Source organism: Cornus florida, unplaced genomic scaffold, assembly GCF_030987335.1.
Source record: "Cornus florida cultivar Cherokee Brave unplaced genomic scaffold, ASM3098733v1 CherokeeBrave_3.0.0_Hap2_Chr04, whole genome shotgun sequence".
NCBI classification, from domain to species: Eukaryota; Viridiplantae; Streptophyta; class Magnoliopsida; order Cornales; family Cornaceae; genus Cornus; species Cornus florida.
Genome location: NW_026775574.1, coordinates 6,803,552 through 6,824,724, shown reverse-complemented (window position 1 = coordinate 6,824,724; position 21,173 = coordinate 6,803,552). Strand labels below are relative to the sequence as shown.

The window sequence follows — 21,173 nt, the reverse complement described above, 5'->3', positions numbered from 1 at the left end:
TCTTAATCCAAATCATTAGTTCTCGAATTAAAATATTTCACTAAAAAAAATTTAAATAAATAAAATTTCAACTTTACACGTCCAAGTAAAAAAGACAATGATAACTTTGTTGTTACCCAAGTACTATTGGTTTAATTACAAGGCATAAGTAGAAAATAGAGGGTGAATTAGCAAAAAGAAGATGAGTGAAATAAGCACGTGAAAATGAGACAATGGGTCCCAATAAATCATAATTGAGAAGCTATAATTATATGGATTTAGGGACCATGTCCAAGTCGGATGTTTCCTAAAGAGAAAATGATGCATGGTCGGCCTCCAACGTCCCACCAAACCAATAGGGGTCCTAATCATATCCGGCTAATCAATGCCTTAATCTAAGGCTGACTTTCATTTCATTGGCCTCAACATCTTTTTCAATCATATTATATTTGAAAATTCAAACCACTTTATTTAAGCGCAAGCTGATATTGTAAATATTCTTTATGAATATATATATGATGTTCAATCCGTTATCACACTATGGTGGTGTTGGCTGACTAGTAAAATGGGCAGGTCTTAAGTGTTCCACTCCATACTCGTAAGTTTGAATTTTATTTCCTTATTCTCTATTGTTACAAGGAAAAACTTGTTTCGAATCGAATTTGAATAAAAAAAATGAATTAGTATAAATAAAAATTTTATACCACTTTATTTAAGAGCATGGTGACGTTGCGAATGTCCAATATGAATGAATATGTTATGATAGTCTATACTCCTATGTTCGAATTTCATTTTCTTATTCATGAAGTTTGACTCAATCTGGATAAAAAAATGAATAGGTTTGTAACACAATTCAATAATTTAAGTTTTTGTGTAAATGGACAAGCGCTTATCCGTTACAATTGGTATCAAAGTTAGATCCAGTCCTTAGTCTGGTGTCACGCCCGGCGTTGCGAGTTCAGGTTGGGAGATCTTATCTTACATCTGATTTGGGCCAATAACTTAAATTTTTGAGTAAATTGGGCAAGTGCCTACCCATTACACCTACTAACTACTAAATCTCTAACCATTGTGAAGTAAAAAAAAAAAAAAAAAAACCGTTATGAAATCCCTAGGTTTGGGACCCAAAGTAGCACCACCACTTTTTTCTTTTTCTTTTTAAAAATAATAACAAGAGAGGGAAAAATGAATAACGCGAGTAACTATCATTTTACAGTCCTCTTGATCTGAATATAAATATTTGATTTTAAATCGATCAAAATAAAATTAGATTTAAATTGAATCTAATTTCTCTATAGTATTACAATTTATCTATACTTACGAGAGTTAGCCGGTCGAAAGTTCGAATCTATTTGGGGTCACTCTTAGGAAAATTTTCAGGTGCATGTGAATGGGGGTATTGAATGTGACCGGTGATGAATTACAGACGACTTTAAGAGGAATGAAACCACCATTATCGACAAAAACTCAAGAATGCTCTCAAGTTGAATTCAACCTAAAAATTGAACACAAGCTCATGGTTAAGATTAGTTGAGAAGAAAGGTTAATAAAGCATAAATCATAAGAGTATAAAATGACTCTGTAAGCTGGGATAATGAGTGAACAGCTTTTTAAAAGAAGTTAAAGAAAACAACTTTTTACTGTATTATACCCCCAAAAAAACAGTGTTGGTTTCTTTTAAACATTGCAAATATGGCTAGAGATCCTAAACAACAAAAAGAAAAAGAAAAGGCTATATTGCTCAGAAGTTATTTTAAAGATTGAGCCATTTGGTTAGGGGTTGTTTGGAAATTCAAAAGAGTTTCAGATGTACTTTTGAAGCAGATAATTATTCAAATTCACACCTTCATATATTATATTCCCATAGGAAAACATTTTTCCTTTTTTTTTTTTTGGCATAAATAATTTATGTGGCTAATTTTATTTGATTGGAATCAACTATACACATACATATGCATACTATATATGTATGTGTGCAAATATATGTACATGCCTCATAGAGTGTTATATGTATATACACACATACATACATAGTATATATATTGGGTTGTTGGACACTAGGTGGGTCATGAGAGTTTTCTAGGATGCTTGAAAATGAGGAGAGGAGAGACATGTTCAACATATGCTAGCCTGTAATCCAATAAAGCAAAGAGAGTGATTGGTCCTTTGTGTTGGTTTACTTGAATTGTTCTAGAAAAGACTTTTCAATCCGTGTTTAAAGTTTTAAAATTGTTAATCTTGTCTCATGTAAAGAAAATTTGCATAAGAAAACAGTGGTCAAACAGTAAGTCAAAATAAAAGTATATTATCCAAAACATGCAAGTAATCAGACAAGGATTAGTGTGTGTGTGTGTGTGTGTGTGTGTCTATAACAATGGTGGAATCTATTAGTGATAGATTCCTGTAGGAGATGGTGTTTAGGACAAGGCAGGACCACAAAGACTACTTATTCCTTTGACAGGATATTCATCTTTGGATAATCCAATTTTTGATAATAAATATGACAAAAATATCTATCACACTGCATAATTAAATTGTTAGCATTACATTAAAAGAATGTGAAAGATTATGGATCAATTTTTATGACTATCATTCAAAAAAGAAAGTGAAAAAGTGCTTAGTTGTCCAAAATTCAAAATTAAAATAGTATTAATGAGATTTGAGGGTAATATATATATATATATATATATATATATATATATATATATATATATATTTATCTGTAGTTGAGCCTTAAACTTAATGCTTCCTTAGAAATTAGAGTCAAATTCTCATCTACTTGAGCATATGGAGGTTCCAAAACTTCTCCAAATGAAGCTTGGGTGACATTTAGTCATAAGGTATATTTTGCTTGACGACTTTTGAGTTTTGTAAAGATTAATGTGGATGTTGAAGCGATGTCATGAGGTCGATGGTGCAACTTCTACGGAGGCCATCTGTCTTCGTAAGGCAGTTTTATGGGCAATGAGTTATCCATTTAATAAGGTATGATTTGAATGTGATTCTTTGATTGTTGTTAAGGATCATGCGCCAGTTGAAATTTAAGTTCTATCTTTGATATTCAAGTGGCGCTTCGGCACTTTCATCCTCATGTCTTAGCCATGTCCATCGGAATGGTAACGAAGTTGCACATGCTATTGTGAAGCTCTCTAAAAATCATGTAACTATCGATACTGCTCTTGCCCATATTCCTGTTGATATTCTTGTTCTGGCTGCCACGGATTGTTTGTTTTAATCCGTGCTTTGTTTGTGTTTGCAAGGTTTAAAAAAAAAAAAACTCCTATTTCAGCTTGAAACAATATGTATAAATTAGGCTGCTTGTAGTTCGATGAAAAAAAAAAAGAAAAAAAAAGAGAAGGAAATGGAAATGGAAATTTTTGATCACTTTAGCATTTTAGTTAGCAGCAAAAAGGAAAATTACTTTTACATAAACACCTAAAAAAAATGATTTCCTATGAAAGTTTATATTCTGTTTGATAGGAAGGATGAACGAACATAAGATATGAATGAGACATCTCAAAAAAGAGATTGTGTTTTTTTCTCCTTCTATTTGATTGAATGAAAGGAAAAATAATGAAATAATAATAAGTTTTACTCTATTCAAACACTTTTTTTTTATTTTGGGAAGAACCCGGGTCCCGGGCTCTAGCAAACTCACGTACCCACTAATGCACACATTTTGCTTACCTTCCTCTTACCATTAGATTACTTTGGTCTTATTCAAAATATAAAATGATAATTTTTAAAATTTTTTTTAAATATATATATATTTTTAATGTTAATTAAATACATAACAAAAAAAATTCATTTTTTTCCATTGAATTCATTTTCTGTTTTCTTTCATTTTTCACTGTTGTCTGTCCCTCAACTCTTTTTCTTCTATTTTCCCTCTTCCATGAACAACACTGACTCTCGAACATGGTAACAGAGCAAGTCTGGTCCATTGAAATCTTTTGCTGTTTGCTTTTCTTCTCATATTTTGAAAATGTGGGTTCGTGCTATTAAACGGCTTTTTGTTGATTACTCTCAAACCCAAATGAGTACAAGTGTTGAAATCACCGTCATTGTCTTCTCCACAAGCTTCTCCATTTCTTCTTAATTGCATGCCTCACCAACTGGTTCTGATCTTCAGTTTGAATCTCCTTATTACGACTTTCAAATTGCATTGACAGAAGGTAGTACTCATTTTCTACTTCCTTCTCTCTTTTATCTATACATGTTTGTTCTTTTGTGCCCTTTTTGTTATTTGTTGTGCTTATATTCAATCATAGGATATTAATTTAATTATGCTATTAAGAGTCATTTTGATGACACTATTGACTATTGAGAGGTTGCTAAGGGGTTTACTTTTAGACATTTTGGATACACTACTTCGAAATCTTTGTTCCGATGGCTGTTTGTAATTTCAATTTGTGTGTTATTATCAGTTGTAACTGTGCAGGGTGGTCCTCTTATTAGCTTGATGTCAAAAATGCCTTTTGACCTTGCCGTCTACAAGGTGTTTATCGAATTACCTCTAAAGAATGTTGCTTAGGGTCTCACATAATTTATATAGGCTAGACAACTATGGGTTTAAACAGTCTTTTAGAGCTTGTTTTGGTACATTTTCGTTTAATCATGACTAAATGTGGGTTGCAATGCACTCTGATTATTTGGTGTTGTATTGAAAAAGTCTCAATGGAACTGCGATTCTTGTCGTGTTTGTTGATGTTGTTGTTGTTAAGGTGATATAGCGAGTACCAACGATTTTAACTTCACTTGAGTAAGCATTTTCATGTAAAAGACTTTAGTGAGTTGAGGTGGTTTTTGAGCATCCAAGTTACTAAATCTGAGCAGGGTTCTCAGTTTAACATTGAAAATGTTTTGCTGACCTTTTGTGAAAAATCCGACATGATATCATCGGAAGTAGTGTGCCTCATGACTCACATGTGTGGTAGAAGGGATCTTTGGTATGAGTTCTTGGTTGCTTTGTGGCCAAACAAGATTGTTCTAGCTAGAATAAAGAAAGGAATCTGTAGTTGCTTCTTTTGATCAGGTAGGTCTTTGTGATGCTGAATTTCTGACTTGTGAGACCAAAACTTGCAGTAAAACAAATCTGTAAAGTGATTCTTAATCAGTAACGGATATTATTAGTCTATTAGAAAACTTTCTCAGATTCTAAAGCTTTTCATAGCAGTGCAAGATTTGTTCATCCAAATGTTTGTGTTAAACCGGGACATAATAGTTCTCTTAAAAATAGAACAAGTCTGACTATCTGAAAGAGCTTGCGGAAAACATTATGAACTCATAGAAATCCCTTGTCCTGGAAACTTTTGATGCAGTCATCAAACATTTGATTCAGTGTTTTTAAAGCTGGGAGCCCTAATTGAATAATTTTATTGCTGTCCATGCTATGTGGGTTATTATCCCCTTTCTTGCTGCTACACCTGCACGGGGTAAGAAAACATTTACAAATATTGAATATTAAGGAGAAACAAATTCTGGGTTTGTTTTACGTTTAGATGCAATTTGATCATGAAATTGACAGTATTTATCTAATGCTTGTGACATGTTAGAGCAAAATTTTGAAGGCAAAAGAACAAAAATACCATGCTGTGTCACTTACTTGTCTTCGAATGGGTAGGATGGATATTTGGCCCTTAGCATCTCAATGATCTCTGACCAATGAGCCACTGAGCTTGAACATATAAGTCTTCCTGATGCTTTACTTTCCTCCATCGCCAACATATGTGCACCGACGACATCATCTATGTGCACAAACCCCACCGTTGTGTTTGGGTATACTCCATTCACACCTGAAAATTAGTTACCGGTCTAGTAAATTAGTTTGGCAACATTAAGACTAAATTCATGTTGGTTACCTCTTGCATCCAATTATTATATGTTGGTTCTGTTTTTATACGCAGAGGGGACTCTTGCCATACAATGAAGAAAGCATTATACATCTTTTTATATCATTTAATGACTAGAATCTCCCTTAGATGGTGGTGTGTCATGTTTGATTGCAGGAGTTTGTTAAATGCGGGGACATGGTGAGTATCCTAATGCATCTTAGATTGCTATGTTAGTCTATTGGAAATCACATAACAGGTGATGCAGATATAACCTTTAACGATGTTCAGTATCACGAGCAGAGTACTGGTTGGTTCTGGTGCAAGTAATGGACCAACTACAAATGAGGGATTCACCACCACCAGGTCCATCCCATTTTCCTCTGCTACTCTCCATGCCTCTTTCTCTGCTGTAGTTTTTGCATATGCATACCACAGCTGCGTGCAATCAATTCCACTCAGGCCAATTAAGCGACTAACAAGTTAAAGTTGAGAGTACTACATATAAACATGAGATCTTTGTTATTTTATTTATTATTTATTTTCCGTTTTAACAGTTTAATGCTTCTATGAGCGTGTGTAATGATGCCTTTGGAAATGTAAAATAGATGAAAGTGTTGTTACATTGTAGCGTTTGCAATACTCCAGATCGCTCCAGTGAGATTCGTTGAGAGGAGAAACTTGTTGGGCATCGTCACGGTATCTTATCGAAGAGCATGAAGAGGTGAGCACAACCCGTTTCACACTACTTACTTTTGTGCAAGATCTCATCACATTCAAGGTGCCCTTTATACATGGATCAATTAGAGTTGCCTGCAATATTAGCAAAGTTATTAATCTAATTTTGCCCCTACAATAGTGGGGGTGTGTTTGTGAGTTGGGTGTGTGTATAACTTACCTACCAATAAATAAATAAATCTAATTTTACATGCTTTGAAAAATTTTACTTTCACAAAGACCAACAAATCATTCTTTTTAACCCTTAGTTCTATTCTTCTTTTTGTCCAAGTATACTTGACATAGACAGCATTAGAGGGAGCCTAATCTAATCAAGCTCTACTTCTTTGACCATTTTAAAAATAGGTCATCAATATGGATGAATGGAAACAGCTGGTAAGATATATTTAGGGAAGGCATTCAGGTTGGTAATATGTATTGGGCAATTAACTGGTTAATTGATCAATAATAACATTGTTGGTGTTAATCATTTATGTAAAAGGTTATAAAGTAACTTTGCCTGAATGTTGTTGTCATTTGGAACGAGCACTGGAGAGGCCGTATGGAAGACTCCATCAACTCCCTGTATGGCCAGGTCAAAGCTTCCTTCCTCCATGAGATCAGCTTTCATAACCTTTAGTCTCTCCTTGGCTCCACTCAGCTCCCAAAGGAACGCTACCTTTTCTACATTTTCTGAACAAAAGAAACAAAAGGTATGTGACTTGAAATTATTGAGTTACAGTAATTTTAACTGAAACAGAATCTGGGTGTCATTGATAGACCACAACAATGGTCTCTCTCTCTCTCTCTCTCTCTACACACACACATATGCATATGCTGCTACTTTGGGAAACCCTTTTTATTTCAAAATAGAAAAGGATCCCCATTTCTCTTTTATGTGAAAAAAAGGAATTGATGTAAATGAACAGAAAAGAAAAGAAAAATTATTGATATTAAAGAAATAAATAATTGAAAGTAGAGTTAGTTTGAGAAGCCATGATTCCCTGGTTTTAGTTCTTCTTTACTTCTATTTATCTTTTGATTTCTTTGCAATCAAACAGAGTATTAGCAGAAAGGGAAACAATAAAATATATATATTTTTTGCATAGGCCTAAAATAGAATCATTTTCATGATCACTTGTAGGATATGAGCGGAAAGCTTTAAATTTTGTATTAAAAAAAAACAAACTTCTTGCAGGTGACATGGAGAATGAAAATATTGATTGAGAAAATAAAACTTGTTGCAGAATACCCCATTATTATTTCTGGAGCCAACTGATCTTTGGCAGGAGAAGCGAAGGTACCTGGATTTCGCACGGTGGTTCTTACAGTGTGCCCCTTCTCCAGCAGCGACTTCACTAGGTAAGCTGCTATGAACCCCGTACCTCCTGTTACACAAAATTCAGGCATCTCTCTCTCTCTCAATCTATTTATCTTGCCATGGTTGCTAGCTTTATATTGTAGTGATTTTGATGGATTGGGGGAAAAACAATCATGTCCTATTTATTTAATTTTCTTTATATTTTTGTATAGTTTTTAGTGGAAAGCATGTGAGCAGTGCTCTTTTGGTTTGTATTAGGTGATTTTGTCGGCATTGAAAAGAGAAGAATCTCATGTCTAATGCATTTTACTTTCTTTTGTACTATTCTCTTTTGTTGGGAAGCATGTAGACAGTTGAAAGACCAACAAAACCCTTGTCTAAACTTGTTTGTTTCATGTATTAAAATATCGGTTCACCTCATTAACAATGGTAACCTGCCAAAATTTTTATACCTAACCCCTACTGTCACATGCTTGGCTTTTGGTTATCTAACTACTTCTACCTAATGCTCTCCACTGAGCTTTAATAAAATGCAGTGTGTTTGGCAACACATTATGTCAAATACTTTGTGTTTTCCTAATATTTCTAATAATCTAGCAAAAAGCTTTCTTGTATCCTCAGAACTATTGGCAGAAAGATCCAGAGATTTTATTAGAGCTACCTCTCTTTCACTGGCTTGTAGGGATACAATGAATAAGAATATGAAATCTATTGGCTACTGACACTCTGTTTCAAGAGTAAGTGTGATGGCCTGGGGGTTAGTTTTACAAAAAGTTGGGTATGTGCACTTAGGCATTCTTGATAAAACTATTTGGCAACTCCTGGTCCTTGGACAAACCCGGAAGACTTTGGGCCTAATGCAATTGTGTCAAATATGTGCACCAGCACCCCAGGCTGTAAGTTGGGATTAGCTGAGCCCTAGATTGGCCTGTTTGGGGTGGACTGATGTTGGGCTTAAATTTAGAGCTAGCTAGCTAGACTTGTGTTTGCCAAAAACGGGGCACCCCAGGCTGGAAGTTGGGATTAGAAGAGCCCTAGTACCAATCTTGGCCTCGATTGTAGAGCTAGCTAGCTGGACTCGTGATTGCCAAAAACTTGTTTGAACTTGGGCTGAACCCAACGACTGTCTCATGTTAACATGTAGTTCTGTATCAGTGATTTTAGTTCTAAGAGATGCTAAATGTAGTGTTTTATCCTATCATTTAGCAGCCTTATGCACAGAAGAGCGAATACTATGTTCGAGCCGTTGTCTTTTCCTTTTTGGTTTGTTGACATGTAATGGTAGTCTAAGATTAGTTTTATATATTACTTCTTTAAAGACAATTTCACAGGGATTCTTAGGTTGGGGGATAAAGAGATGGATTCTGAATAGGAATCATAAAAATGAGTACTTCTCTTAAGATAAGGTCTAATATGAATTATTGGAATTTCTATAAAATCTCTCTCTTGGTGATTAGTTTCCAATCACCAATGTACATTGCCATCAATTGTATACCATACATATATATATATATGCTAGTAAAAAACACATGCAATGGATGTGATGAACAACTATAAAATAATGATGAATTAACTTTCCAAGTAAACATAGTAATTTGATGGTCATCTAAATGGACTAAAAAACTAATATTTGAAATATATATACAACATTAAATCTAATAATTATATCAAATGACATGGATGAGACTACCAAGAAGCAGAGATCTCTACATCTTTTCTTCTTCTTCTTCTTCGTCTTCTTTTTTTTTTTTTTTTTCAATTTTTTTTTTTACAAATATATATATATATATATATATATATATATATATATATATATATAATTACAAAATAAATACACCAAAACAGCATACTATATATAATCTTTATTATCTGAGTGTAATCACATAAAATAGCCAATAGTAAGTTTATTACTACAATTAACTTTTAAAAGTAAGCTACTATTATCAAATATCAATTAAAAGAGCAAGAAAAAGTACAGAGAGAGAGATAACCTTCAAACAGATTGTAGAAATTTGTTAGTGGGGATAACTCCAAGAAAGAATATAAACATTAATAGATAATTTTTTGATATTATTAAATAAAATCATGACTTTATAATAGTTTGGTTGAGAGCTATAATTATGTCATTTATTTTTCTTGATATTTTTACATAAAATTATGACTTTATAATAGTTTGGTTGAGAGCTATAATTATGTCATTTATTTTTCTTGGTTTCTGCACCTATACCATTTCTTTGGAGGGCTACGATGGTCCCTTCACATGAACCTTCCTGACCTTTCAACCCAATCCCCTGACATGAATTGAAGTGGTCTCAAGTTATTATTATGAATACTGCCTAAAATCAATAAAATTTTGAAAAGAAAACAATGTCTTATGGATCCGTTTCTGTCTAAGTTACTGTATTATTATGGGTTTTTCACATGGCTTTTGAAAGCCATTATACTGTATTTGTCAAAGTAATGTGGCATAACGTTGAAATATTCTAGTTTTCTGGCAATCTTTTGGGCTATTGACCTGTCAAAGACAGTCGGAATCAATTGTCAAATCATATACCGTCTTGGCACATGGAATTTGCTCCGGTGGTGTGGAATGATGCGACGGGATGGCTACGGTGCAATTAATCAAATATCATGCTTGTACTCCTTTTATTTTTTTTTTATTGTCCGCTTCGTAAACCAAAAAAAGGAGGGAGGGAATACTTTATTATTGCGGCTGCATTTGGGAGGATTTAAGTTTGGTTAATAAAGACAATTAGAAGAGTGCCCAGCTGTGATTTTTCATCATCAGCTGTTAAATTATGTGGAGTTTTGGGAGGAAAATGAATCATGTCAAGAATTTAGGAAGTGCTAGCTAACTTAAGTCTTCTCTGCCACTTCATTATACATACACATATGAATTCACAAAAAATGAATGGCTTTGGATTGTCTTGGAACCTTAATATCACTTCCATTTAGTCATTTTCTTTAGGGGGCAATGGATTGCACATGAGGTCTACTTTAAGTCCTGTATATATCATACAGGCAATGCCATACCACTTTAAAGAGGAATGCCATCACCTTAAATTAGATGGGAAGGACTTGTATATGGGTAGGTATGAATTTTTTTGTTTGGGGACCATGCCCTACTTCGTTGGTTTGTCCCAACAATGAAGCTAGTCCTCAATCATTCTCTTCTTGTCGATTTGTACACACCTGGTTATATAATTAATAAGCACAAATTTTATATGAATTTGTTTTGCCTATTCTCGCCATTAATAGGTAACTAGGTTGTTGAATTACATATAAAAATTGAATGCCTATTCTATCTAGCATGCTTCTTAAAAATAAATTACTTTAGAGCATCTCCAATGCAAAATGCTATTTTTGCATGCCAAAGCCATATTTTGAGAAGAACTACAGCGTCAAAATACTATATTTTAGCAATTCTACTCCGATGGTACATTTTATCCAAAATGCTATTTTTTTATACAATAACCATTATTTTTCAACTACCATTTTCAACTACTATTATTTTTCAATAGCATTTCCAATGCAAACTTTTTTTTCAATAGCATTCACACTTGTTTTCTGAAGTGTCGCGGGAGCCGATACCCTTTTCTGAGTTCCTCGCTCGTCATCATATGATTTGATCTTTTGCAATCCATCACACACTCCGCAATGATCTTATTGAACATTTGCGGTCACAACAAGGAAAGGCTTGAAGAAGTGTGTTTCAGATGTCCTTTGTTTGGATCATTGATTTATTAGTACATGTGTTTTGTACACTAGATAGTGTACAAGTGAGTTTGTATGTATATATATTTTTGGTGAGTGTTTGTATTTTATTTAGCTTGTTTACCTTGTTAAAAATAAATAAATAAATAATTTAATCATCAAATCCAACTGAGTCTTGAAAAAAATTTAATCATTAGATCCAACTGAGTCTTGTTTGCCTTTTTTCATTTTGTTCAACTGAGTCTTGGAATAAACTGAATGAAAACCAGTGAATCATTGCTAACACCTAGACGAATCTTACTAGGATAGTCCGCCAAACAAAGACCTCCGGCGAGCATCGACGTGGAGTTTAAAGTGAACAGGGTACTTGTCTAAATTTATACACTTAAATATCTACAGAGCTTCAGGTTTGCTGAGTTGACTTGGGCATGCTTAACTTTGTTAGGAGTGAGAGTCACGGGCACTTTTTTCATTACTACCAACAAAGAAAAAGTGAAGGAAATATTTTATTTTGCGTAAATGTTGAAATGGGTATATAGAAAAAATAGCGACACAATTTTGTTTTTTAAAAAAAACGAAAAATTACTCCCATAATTAAAAGTTCTTACCAAAAAAAGTAAAATCTGCAGTTTCTAGAATTATGAGATGATGTTAATTGTTTTGTTAGATTCGATCATATGTCCGTGGCATGAAAAATTCGATGCACACCTTTGACAACTGTACAGGCAGCTGCTTTTGCTGAATCATACATAAAAACCACCTTGAATATTTATGGTCTAGATGTATATACAAGAGTAGTTTCATGTGTTTTTTTGAATATACGGTAGACAGACAACCTGGAAACCACAAACCAAATATATGAATATTTGTGATACATACTGCTTGCTACATATACATGAAAGATAACTAAATTGCAACACAAAAGTAAATCCTTACCACACTGATTTAGAAACAACTAAAAGGCAAATTTTCCAAAATGAACAGGACCAATCTTTGCCCTAGAGTTTGACCACTTCAGGAATATGAACAGGGTACCTGTCTATGCAATCTACCCATGGGCCATCTGTTGGTTTCTTGATAGTTCTGTTACACTTCCACACTGCACTGTTACACTTGAAACCACTCCCAAACCCTATCTGCCAAATCCTGTCACCTTTCTTCATCCTCCCCTTGGCCTCAATATAGCTCATCTCATACCAAAGCGATGAGGATGATGTGTTGCCAAACCGGTGCAGCGTCATCCTGGATGCCTCCACATGCTCAGCCGAGAGCTGCAGGCTCTTCTGCAGCTCGTCGATGACTGCACGGCCTCCGGCGTGGATGCAGAAGTGCTCGAAAGCCTGTTTGAAGTCTGGAATATAGGGCTTCCATTTTTTGTTAAAGATCTTTCTGCCAATGAGTTTGGCAAGAAACAAGAGTTGCTCAGATGCAGGAAGGACAAGCGGCCCAATGGTGGTGATATTTGACTTCAAGGCCTCACCAGCTATTGCCATGAGATCGATTGAGAGCGATATCCCTACGTGCCCTTGGGGGTCTTCTTCTTGGTAGACGCAGCGGTAAGCTTTATCATCAGTTCCTTTGTGGGTTCGAACCACATGAACCAGGCTGTACTTGGCTCGCCTCCTGTCACACCACCGGTTTGATAAAAGAAGAGCAGCTCCGCCCATTCGAAACAAACAGTTTGGAAGAAGCATTGATCTTTGGTTTCCCAAGTAAATATTTGGTGTTATGATCTCTGTGCTCACAACGACAGCATTTGAGTTGGGATGAACTTGAAGTAAGTCACGGGCTAAATCAACGGATATTATTCCTGCACTACAACCCATTCCAGATAGGTTGAAGCTCTTTATGTTGCTTCTTAGCTTGTACTTGTTGATTACCATGGCCGATAAAGAAGGTGTTGGCGAGAATAGGCTGCAGTTTACAATGAGAATATCGATGTCTTTCGGCTTAAGTCCCGTCTTCTTGAAAAGTGAATCCATGGCAGAGAATATAACCAGTTCAGCTTCTTCTCTGGCAGCCTCCATGGTAGGGTTTGGTGGGATATAGTGTATTGCAGGTGGTACACACGTCTCCTCTCCAAGGCCGGACCGCTCGAGTATTCTCATTTGGAACTGAACACTTTTGGGCTGCGACCTCAAAACTATTCTTGCATGTTCCATGACAGTTGCGAAGGGGACTCGCATCGTGCATGGCGGCTTGAAACAAGCGTAGTCGACAAGGTATATTGTCCTGCCACGCTTCGTCAAGAGGTAGACGGTGGCAATGTAGAGAATGAGGAAAGATGAACAAATGATCTGAATAAGACTGAAGTCAAGTGACCTCCAAATGTTTAGAAGTTCATGTGGTCCTAAATGATGCACTTCAATGAGAGTTCCAATGATGATGGGTATGAGGAAGAGAATAGTAATGTGGTTGACAAAATATTGGTAGCCTAGTTTTACATACTTGAGCTTGACGGAGTTAGAAAACTCCGGCAATGTCGGAGACATCTTTGATGATGAGACAGAGAGAGAGAGAGCGAGCAGAGGGGAGGAAGGGTAGGGGATTTGGTGCAATATGTTTGAAAGGGGGTTAGGGATTTAAAGGCTAGCATAAGAGAGGCTAATATGGATGGAGGCAGATGAGAAGCTTAAATGAAAAGGTACAAATTTCATAAAACCTCTCTTCCACATTTAATAAAAAATTGACTGGTTGCAGATAGTGGTTCCAGTTCCTGTTGGAGTTAGATATATGTACTTAATGTATATACAGTGAGTTGAGTTTCTATTTGGTAGTTTATTTTACTAATTTGGTAAAGATCAAGAGCTCTTAGAAAGTGAAAAATTAAATATGAATTTGTGAAAACTACTACATCTAGAAAAAAATTTATTACTTGATTATTGTTAGTATATCTAATTAATTTTCCAACAAGACAGATTTGTTGATTGAAAGGGGTCCTAAACTCAGATGAATCCGTTGTTATTGGTGACATTGTTTCATGAAAAAAAAAATTCATGGAAAGCATAAATTTACATTTGACAACACACAATGCAATTTAAGAACTATTTATTACATGGGTCTGTTTGGTATTATTCGAAACTGACCTTCATAATTTTAACTGATATCGATTGTACTGTATGCCCTAGTGTCAGCTGGATGATGTTGAAAAGAGAAAGACCATGGCTGTTCACAGGTTGTTCAGTGACACACTTTAATAGCTATCTTTTTCCTGCTACACAATTTATTTTATTTTATTTTTTCTTATTGCTGTAATCACTAATTATATTTTCTTGTTCAACTGTCTCAGCAAGTCAGAATTCAAAATTCCAAATGGTCAGTGCATCAAGCAAGGTTATGTTAGCATTCTCTCTTAAAGCTTCTCCTGAATTTGGAAATTTGGGGAAAATGTAGGAAATCATTTGTAATAACACGTCTTATAGTATGCTGTAAAATTTTTCAACACCCTTGAATTCGTTTTCAACACAAAACATCTGTTGAATCTAAAAGTAATATGTTGAAATATAGAACAAATGTAGTGAAAGACGTTTTAATTGTGTTGAAATCTCTTTTCAACATGATTATTTTTTAGTTTCAATGCACTTCAATCGCGTTTCAACACATTTGTTCTATCTATTGAAATTGCATTGAAATATAAAATAAATTTGTCGAAATATGATTTAAACATGTTGAAAAACGCTACACTACCCTGCAGGCTACAGCATGGGCTACTACAGCAGGGGATAGATAGCTTCATTAGTTTTAGGTTCTAGACTATAACTATGGCATGTGTTTTGCTTGGCTAAATTGCCTACTTTTTTCACCCTATCCCATTTATTTGGAAGACTGTGGTGGTCTTCATTCCATAAAACTTCCTGACTTTTCTATCCGAACACCTTCCATGAATTAAAGTACTCTGTAGTGTGGTGGTTGGGGCTACCCACCTTATTTGTAACATGATCTATGACTCTACTGGAGGTCTCAAGTTACTAGAAAATTACTACATGGTCCCGGGATTTCGGATCAATCACTATTTGACACCTAAGTACACGTGTCAAAAATGTATAATTTTTACTCAGCTTTCTCACGGGTCCTAAAGGAAGTGCCAGCATTTACTTTATTTGTGACAATAACACTGAATACTTCTTGTACTCTTATCGGTCTTTTGGGCTTACTGAATGCTGATGTGTCAAACGTCATGCCCATAGTCATACTTGATTGTTTTCATTGTGTTTAGGAAAGTTGGTGATTGGATAATAAAGAGAATTATTCAGATCCATCCCATGGAGCTTTCAGAGAGACTGAAGATTGAAGGGATGAATCAGAAAGTGCTAGCTAAGTAAAGTCCTCTCAGCCACTTCACTATACACACACACACACACACACACACACACACACACACACACACACATTTATAAGTCTTTGAATCCTGTGAGTTCCACAAGGGGAGTTTACAGATCCAAAGGAGTCACGGCTGTAATTAGCATTTCCTTACGTTGTACTTTCCTTGGCCGTTCTTTTGTTGTCATCAACACTAGAAGAATCAACTCGGTGAGAACACGATATGAGGTCTACTTATATATGCTTGTTAGTCCGTGTATGTTCCAACAATTTCATCTGTAGTACTTGTGCATGTCTTTATCTTTTCTCTTGTTTAGGAGCAATAAAGTGCACATGAGGAGTACTCTCAGAAAAATATAAGCTTGCCTCTCGTAGTTGAAATTGGGTGGGTGAGCCAGACATGTCATGACATTCTTATGACCTATTTTTTAAAGGTGACTTCGTACATGTACCGATTATAAATTCAAAAGTCAAAGAACGAATATTGATAAAAATCGATCGTTCTAACATGAAGTTCAACAAAGAATGTCTCTTATATTCAGGCGGTAAAAACCTCAATATTTTTTTCTTTTTCTGGAAACAGGCTGATTGCAAAATAGAATGAAAGAGAGCCGTGGTGGCTTATTGTCACATCATGAGGTGGTCCACTGATTTAAGGTTGGTTTAGTTTATTTCGGTGCTTGATTAATTGCATATGGTCGTGTTAGGACGTAATGTAACATGCCTATGCATTTTGATGGCTCTCTCACTGTGTGTGTGTGTGTAGTACGAGGCTATAAAACTTCGACGATCACCAGACAAACGCTGTTATAATTTAGTAGTGTGTTTATACACTGCAGATGGCAATGTCGTATGCAAAGTTTTTAATGGCATGGACCACCTTACCCTAGTGTGGCAGATGATTGATTATAACCATTCAACGGCACATGCATCAAGATTATTAATAGGCCTCGCTTCTTGGTGTGAATAATGTCGTGATAGAATTTTGTAGTTGATATTATGTACGAAGTATTGAATTGGTAATTTGAATGTAGTTGATATTATTTTCGATACTATGTTCGAAGCATTGAATTAATTTGGATTTTCTAAATATGAATTATAACGGAAAAAAAATTTTTGCATATGCATCAAGATTATTAATAGGCGTCACTTTTTGATGTGAATAATGCCGTGATAGAATTTTGTACTACTATGTGATACACCGGTGATATTATGTGTAGTATTATTGGATCGGTGGTTTGAATTTTTCAAGTATGAGTTATTCAATGCCTCCATATGTCGGGATGGGTACATTTTTAACTTGAAGAAGTGCATATAATTAACAAGACATCAAACCTATAATATTAGAATTATGCTACTAATTAATCTTTTGTTCTCCATCTTGGGTAAAGTTTCATTTACTAGGAAGAAAATTATGATAATTTAGTCATCATTAATAAAGGTTCCATCACTCAAGAAAATATGTGAAAACATTTTGTCGGATGAACACAATTTATTTATATATATATATTTGGAAATTCAAGCAAGTTATATTGATAGTATAAAAAATTCAAGCAATTTTTATATTGAATGGTGTGGATATCACATATTATTTCAAAGAGATAATTCATCACCCTACCCTATCCCTTTAACTATCTCTCTCTTTTTTTTTTAAATGGAAAAAAATGAACTGAAAATGCAAACTTCAAATATTTTTGTGTTATTTTTATTTTTTTATAGTTATGGGCCGAATAGTGACTTTTGTATACTTCAAGTATTCCTAGTTTAAGCCCAAACTAAAATCAGATATGGGTCTGAAAGTGGATATTGTTGGGCTAGGTGTGAGTGGAATTCTTGGGTTAGATGTAGGTGAATCGTGTTCCCAAAAAGCCCTAGTTGAAGAACAGGCCCACCTTAATTTTAGCCCAAACTTTTTTGATAATTATTCGTGCACAAAACATAATTTCCATTACAAAGACAAAGTCAAGCCTCAAAATGCCACTACAAAGTAATAAAACATCAAATTTATTTATTTTAGCAGCGTCAGGGTCTTTTAGAGCATCCAATAATTTACCATCAGACACATACAGTCTCCTCATCTCACATGTATCATGCACTGGACAATTACTGGAAAAAGCAAAATGCCTGACACACTTTTTTATGTACAATACAATATGCTACATATATAAATCTAGAGGTGTCGAAATTCAACTCCGACTTCTACTCAGATATATGATGCAATGAAATCATACCATGAAATAAAATGGGATCCGTTTCATTGCAACATACGACCGAGGAGAGGCCAGTCTTGGATTTTGGCATCTCGATCTCCTCAATTTAAAAAAAAATATTTGCACACTCACAATGTGGAATAGGGCTTGTATGGCTTAAAAATGAGAAGGTGGGTGTTACTTAATTGTGACATGAAAGTTACCGATGCTACATCCTAATCCTTCCTAAACCCCGTCTTCGTGCACTAAATAATATTCAATTCGCAGGTTTGCTGGCCTAACTGTCCCTCCCTTTCTCCCTCGCAACAATTTGCTGTAACCAGGTGGCATTCTTAATGCCGCCTTTGTGCAAACGCATGCATATGTACATACATAAATACACATACGTGTATATATGAATATATTTTAGGCTCTAACATACAATATATGTTTGAATCAAATATTAATGTTGTTTATGGTTTATCATATATATATATATATATATATTTTAGACTTTAGGCCAATTTTGTCTGGTTGGTAATCACTTGGTTGGGGGTAGACAAATCACCTACACCGTCACCAACCCCCACTTCACTTTCACAGATGTTTCTTACATTTCTTCCATAATATTCTACTTTTTCTTTTCCTTCAAAGTATTACAATGGTCCAAGAGTTTACTTGTACGAATACATACATAGATATATATATATATAAACAGATATATATATATATATATATATACACACACGCCACTCACGTGAAGCAGATTGAGGGGAAAGAATGGGCTTACAATGAAATGTTTACAAAGCTTAATGTCGGTTGGTCATGTTGCATACATTTGACTAATTGACAATGATTTGAAAAACCCTTCTTTTTGGAGGTCAGACCCATTTGACATTGCACTTATAATGAAAAAATAATTATATTTATAGAGTGATTTTCATAATTAAAGTAATTTTTAACTTGATTTGTAACAATATTGTTTAAAAGTTGCAATTTTTTTTTTTTTTTTTATTACCAAACACCTAACACAACTAAAAAATATATATATACTTTTAAAATAAAAATGTTTTTAAATAGTTGAAACACAAAGTTGTTTTTCTTATAAACAACCCAGAATGTCAAACAGAATCATATTCTTCTGCTTACCAACTCCTCCCTACCTACCTTGAGTTGAAATGGATGAGAATTGCCGGTTGGACTTGGTATAGAATTCCATGGTTGGACCTGAACTAGGTTTGACATTTTGAGCTTTGACATCTTATTAATTATTAATTAGTCCAATCACAAATAATTCCTAATTATAAAATTAAGAAAGTGATAAATAAAGATAATATATATATATATATTTTTGGAATTAGTTTAGTCACCTTCTCTGATTTTTTTATTTATCACTTTTTTTTAATTTTGTAATTATAAATTATTTATATATTTGTGATTGGACCACATCACAGTCGGTAAGACTGATCTACTCACATGTGAGTGGACAAGCACAGTTACTTTGTACTTTTATTTTGAGTATTTAATACTATTTTAAAACCCGAAATTAATTTTTTGCTTTTGATTTTAACCTTTTTTTCGGAAGCATTTTAGTGCTATTCAAATTATAATATACCTTATCAAACACACTTAATATTTTTGTACTAGATAAGTACAATGTGATATTAAATGAATCTGAAATTTTATTTGCTAGGGTTGGTTTGAAATTTTATTTTCTTTATTGTTGGACCACAATCCCAAAACCAAAAAAAAAAAAAAGCCCTTTATCCAACGGTTACGTCATTGGAAATAAATCAAGCAAAGAATCTAGTACACAAAGAAGGCCAAGTGAAAGCTAATTAAGATCCTGGATTGCAACGTGTCTGTGTTCATACCCTCTTATTAACACATGGAAAAAAAATTTAATAACTCCTTAATAATAAAAAATAATATATTTTTTTAATTTAAAATATTACTATCTCGGTTCCATTTTCAATGTTTTTCTTTATTTTTTTAAAAAGGACATTTAAAATGAGATAGAGAAAATATATTCTAGCTATTGCGTGACATTATGCACACTGTTGTACACAAATAAAATATATACACATATATTCACAATTTTTTAAAAAATTACTGGTCCACTCCTTTTCTTGTCATTTATTTTAGGGTAAACTATAACGATTTCTCCTGAAAATTGGTCTAATTACAACTAAACTTGAGATTTGTCATTTTCTTACAACGTGTCTCCTAATTTTTGCCATTTTTTACAAAGACTTCCCCTCGGTACAAAATTCAATCATTTTTATCAAGAAATTTGGTTAAAGTGACTAAACTGCCCATCAAATAAGTGTGAAAAACCATATTACCCTTATAATGTTATGGAATAACAAAAAACCCATGCATGAGTGGACTAAACTACCCCTTAATTAGGTCATTGTAGTTTTCCCTAAAACACCGTGCATGCGACCACGCCCATCATCGTCCCTCTCTCCATCACTGTCCCTGACATCTCACGCGATCGACCACACTCACGTTACCAGTGTTGCTCCACCGTCGTTCAGACTATCACCGCCCTAACCTTTACCGTATGGTCCGTTGTCCGTCCGTCGGTACAACAACCCCCAAGGCCTACAAGCACTTCCTCAAGAGCTACCACATCATCGTCGTCGGAGATGGCAACGTCGGCACTCTCAGGGAAGTCCACATTGTGTCCGGGCTTCCAACGACTTTGAGCACTAAAATTCTCGAAATCCTAGACGACGAGAGGCATGCTGGAATTTATTTATTTTTTTACATGTATCCTAATGTTTTTGTATTATGAAATTGCCATATTAATGATTTAGTTTCCTGAATTCCATGAATTTGAAGGAGAGAGATGACCCAAATCGCCTTTTTTTATTTCAAACCCATTTTTCTATCTTGGTTTCCCTTCAAAGGTGTGAAAATATTTCTCTATTGCGAATTTGACGATTTCAAAGGTGAAGAAACAGAACCAGCTTGTGAAGGCTTCGGACCCTTTCTCTTAACTGGGTTGCTAATTCCCATGGTAAGAATTTCAGCAACATAGAGACCAACTGAGAGCCTGAAGCTTCATTAAAGGCTTCATTGTGTGTGTGTACACAC

At 34.6% G+C, this 21,173-nt stretch overlaps 2 protein-coding genes and 1 long non-coding RNA gene across 3 annotated transcripts; 1 reads left to right on the top strand and 2 right to left on the bottom strand.

The window, feature by feature from the left end:
* Window positions 1-5,058: 5,058 nt before the first annotated feature.
* On the bottom strand, window positions 5,059-8,064 carry LOC132302623 (tetraketide alpha-pyrone reductase 2-like). Its single transcript, XM_059799534.1, has 6 exons — window positions 7,832-8,064; window positions 7,048-7,220; window positions 6,435-6,623; window positions 6,086-6,248; window positions 5,585-5,774; window positions 5,059-5,405 (listed from the first exon to the last, which is right to left on the bottom strand). Exons 1-6 carry the CDS (start codon window positions 7,935-7,937, stop codon window positions 5,264-5,266), a joined length of 963 nt encoding a protein of 320 aa, XP_059655517.1. The 5' UTR covers window positions 7,938-8,064; the 3' UTR covers window positions 5,059-5,263.
* LOC132302624 (uncharacterized) lies at window positions 7,148-16,930 on the top strand. The gene is made up of 5 exons (XR_009480874.1): window positions 7,148-7,240; window positions 7,817-7,889; window positions 14,691-14,737; window positions 14,852-16,539; window positions 16,722-16,930. It is a non-coding gene; the product is annotated as an uncharacterized LOC132302624 (long non-coding RNA).
* Window positions 12,309-14,144, bottom strand: LOC132302622 (3-ketoacyl-CoA synthase 6-like). The gene has a single exon (XM_059799533.1). The coding sequence runs from the start codon at window positions 14,052-14,054 to the stop codon at window positions 12,561-12,563; it is 1,494 nt and encodes a 497-aa protein (XP_059655516.1). The 5' UTR covers window positions 14,055-14,144; the 3' UTR covers window positions 12,309-12,560.
* Window positions 16,931-21,173: the final 4,243 nt, after the last annotated feature.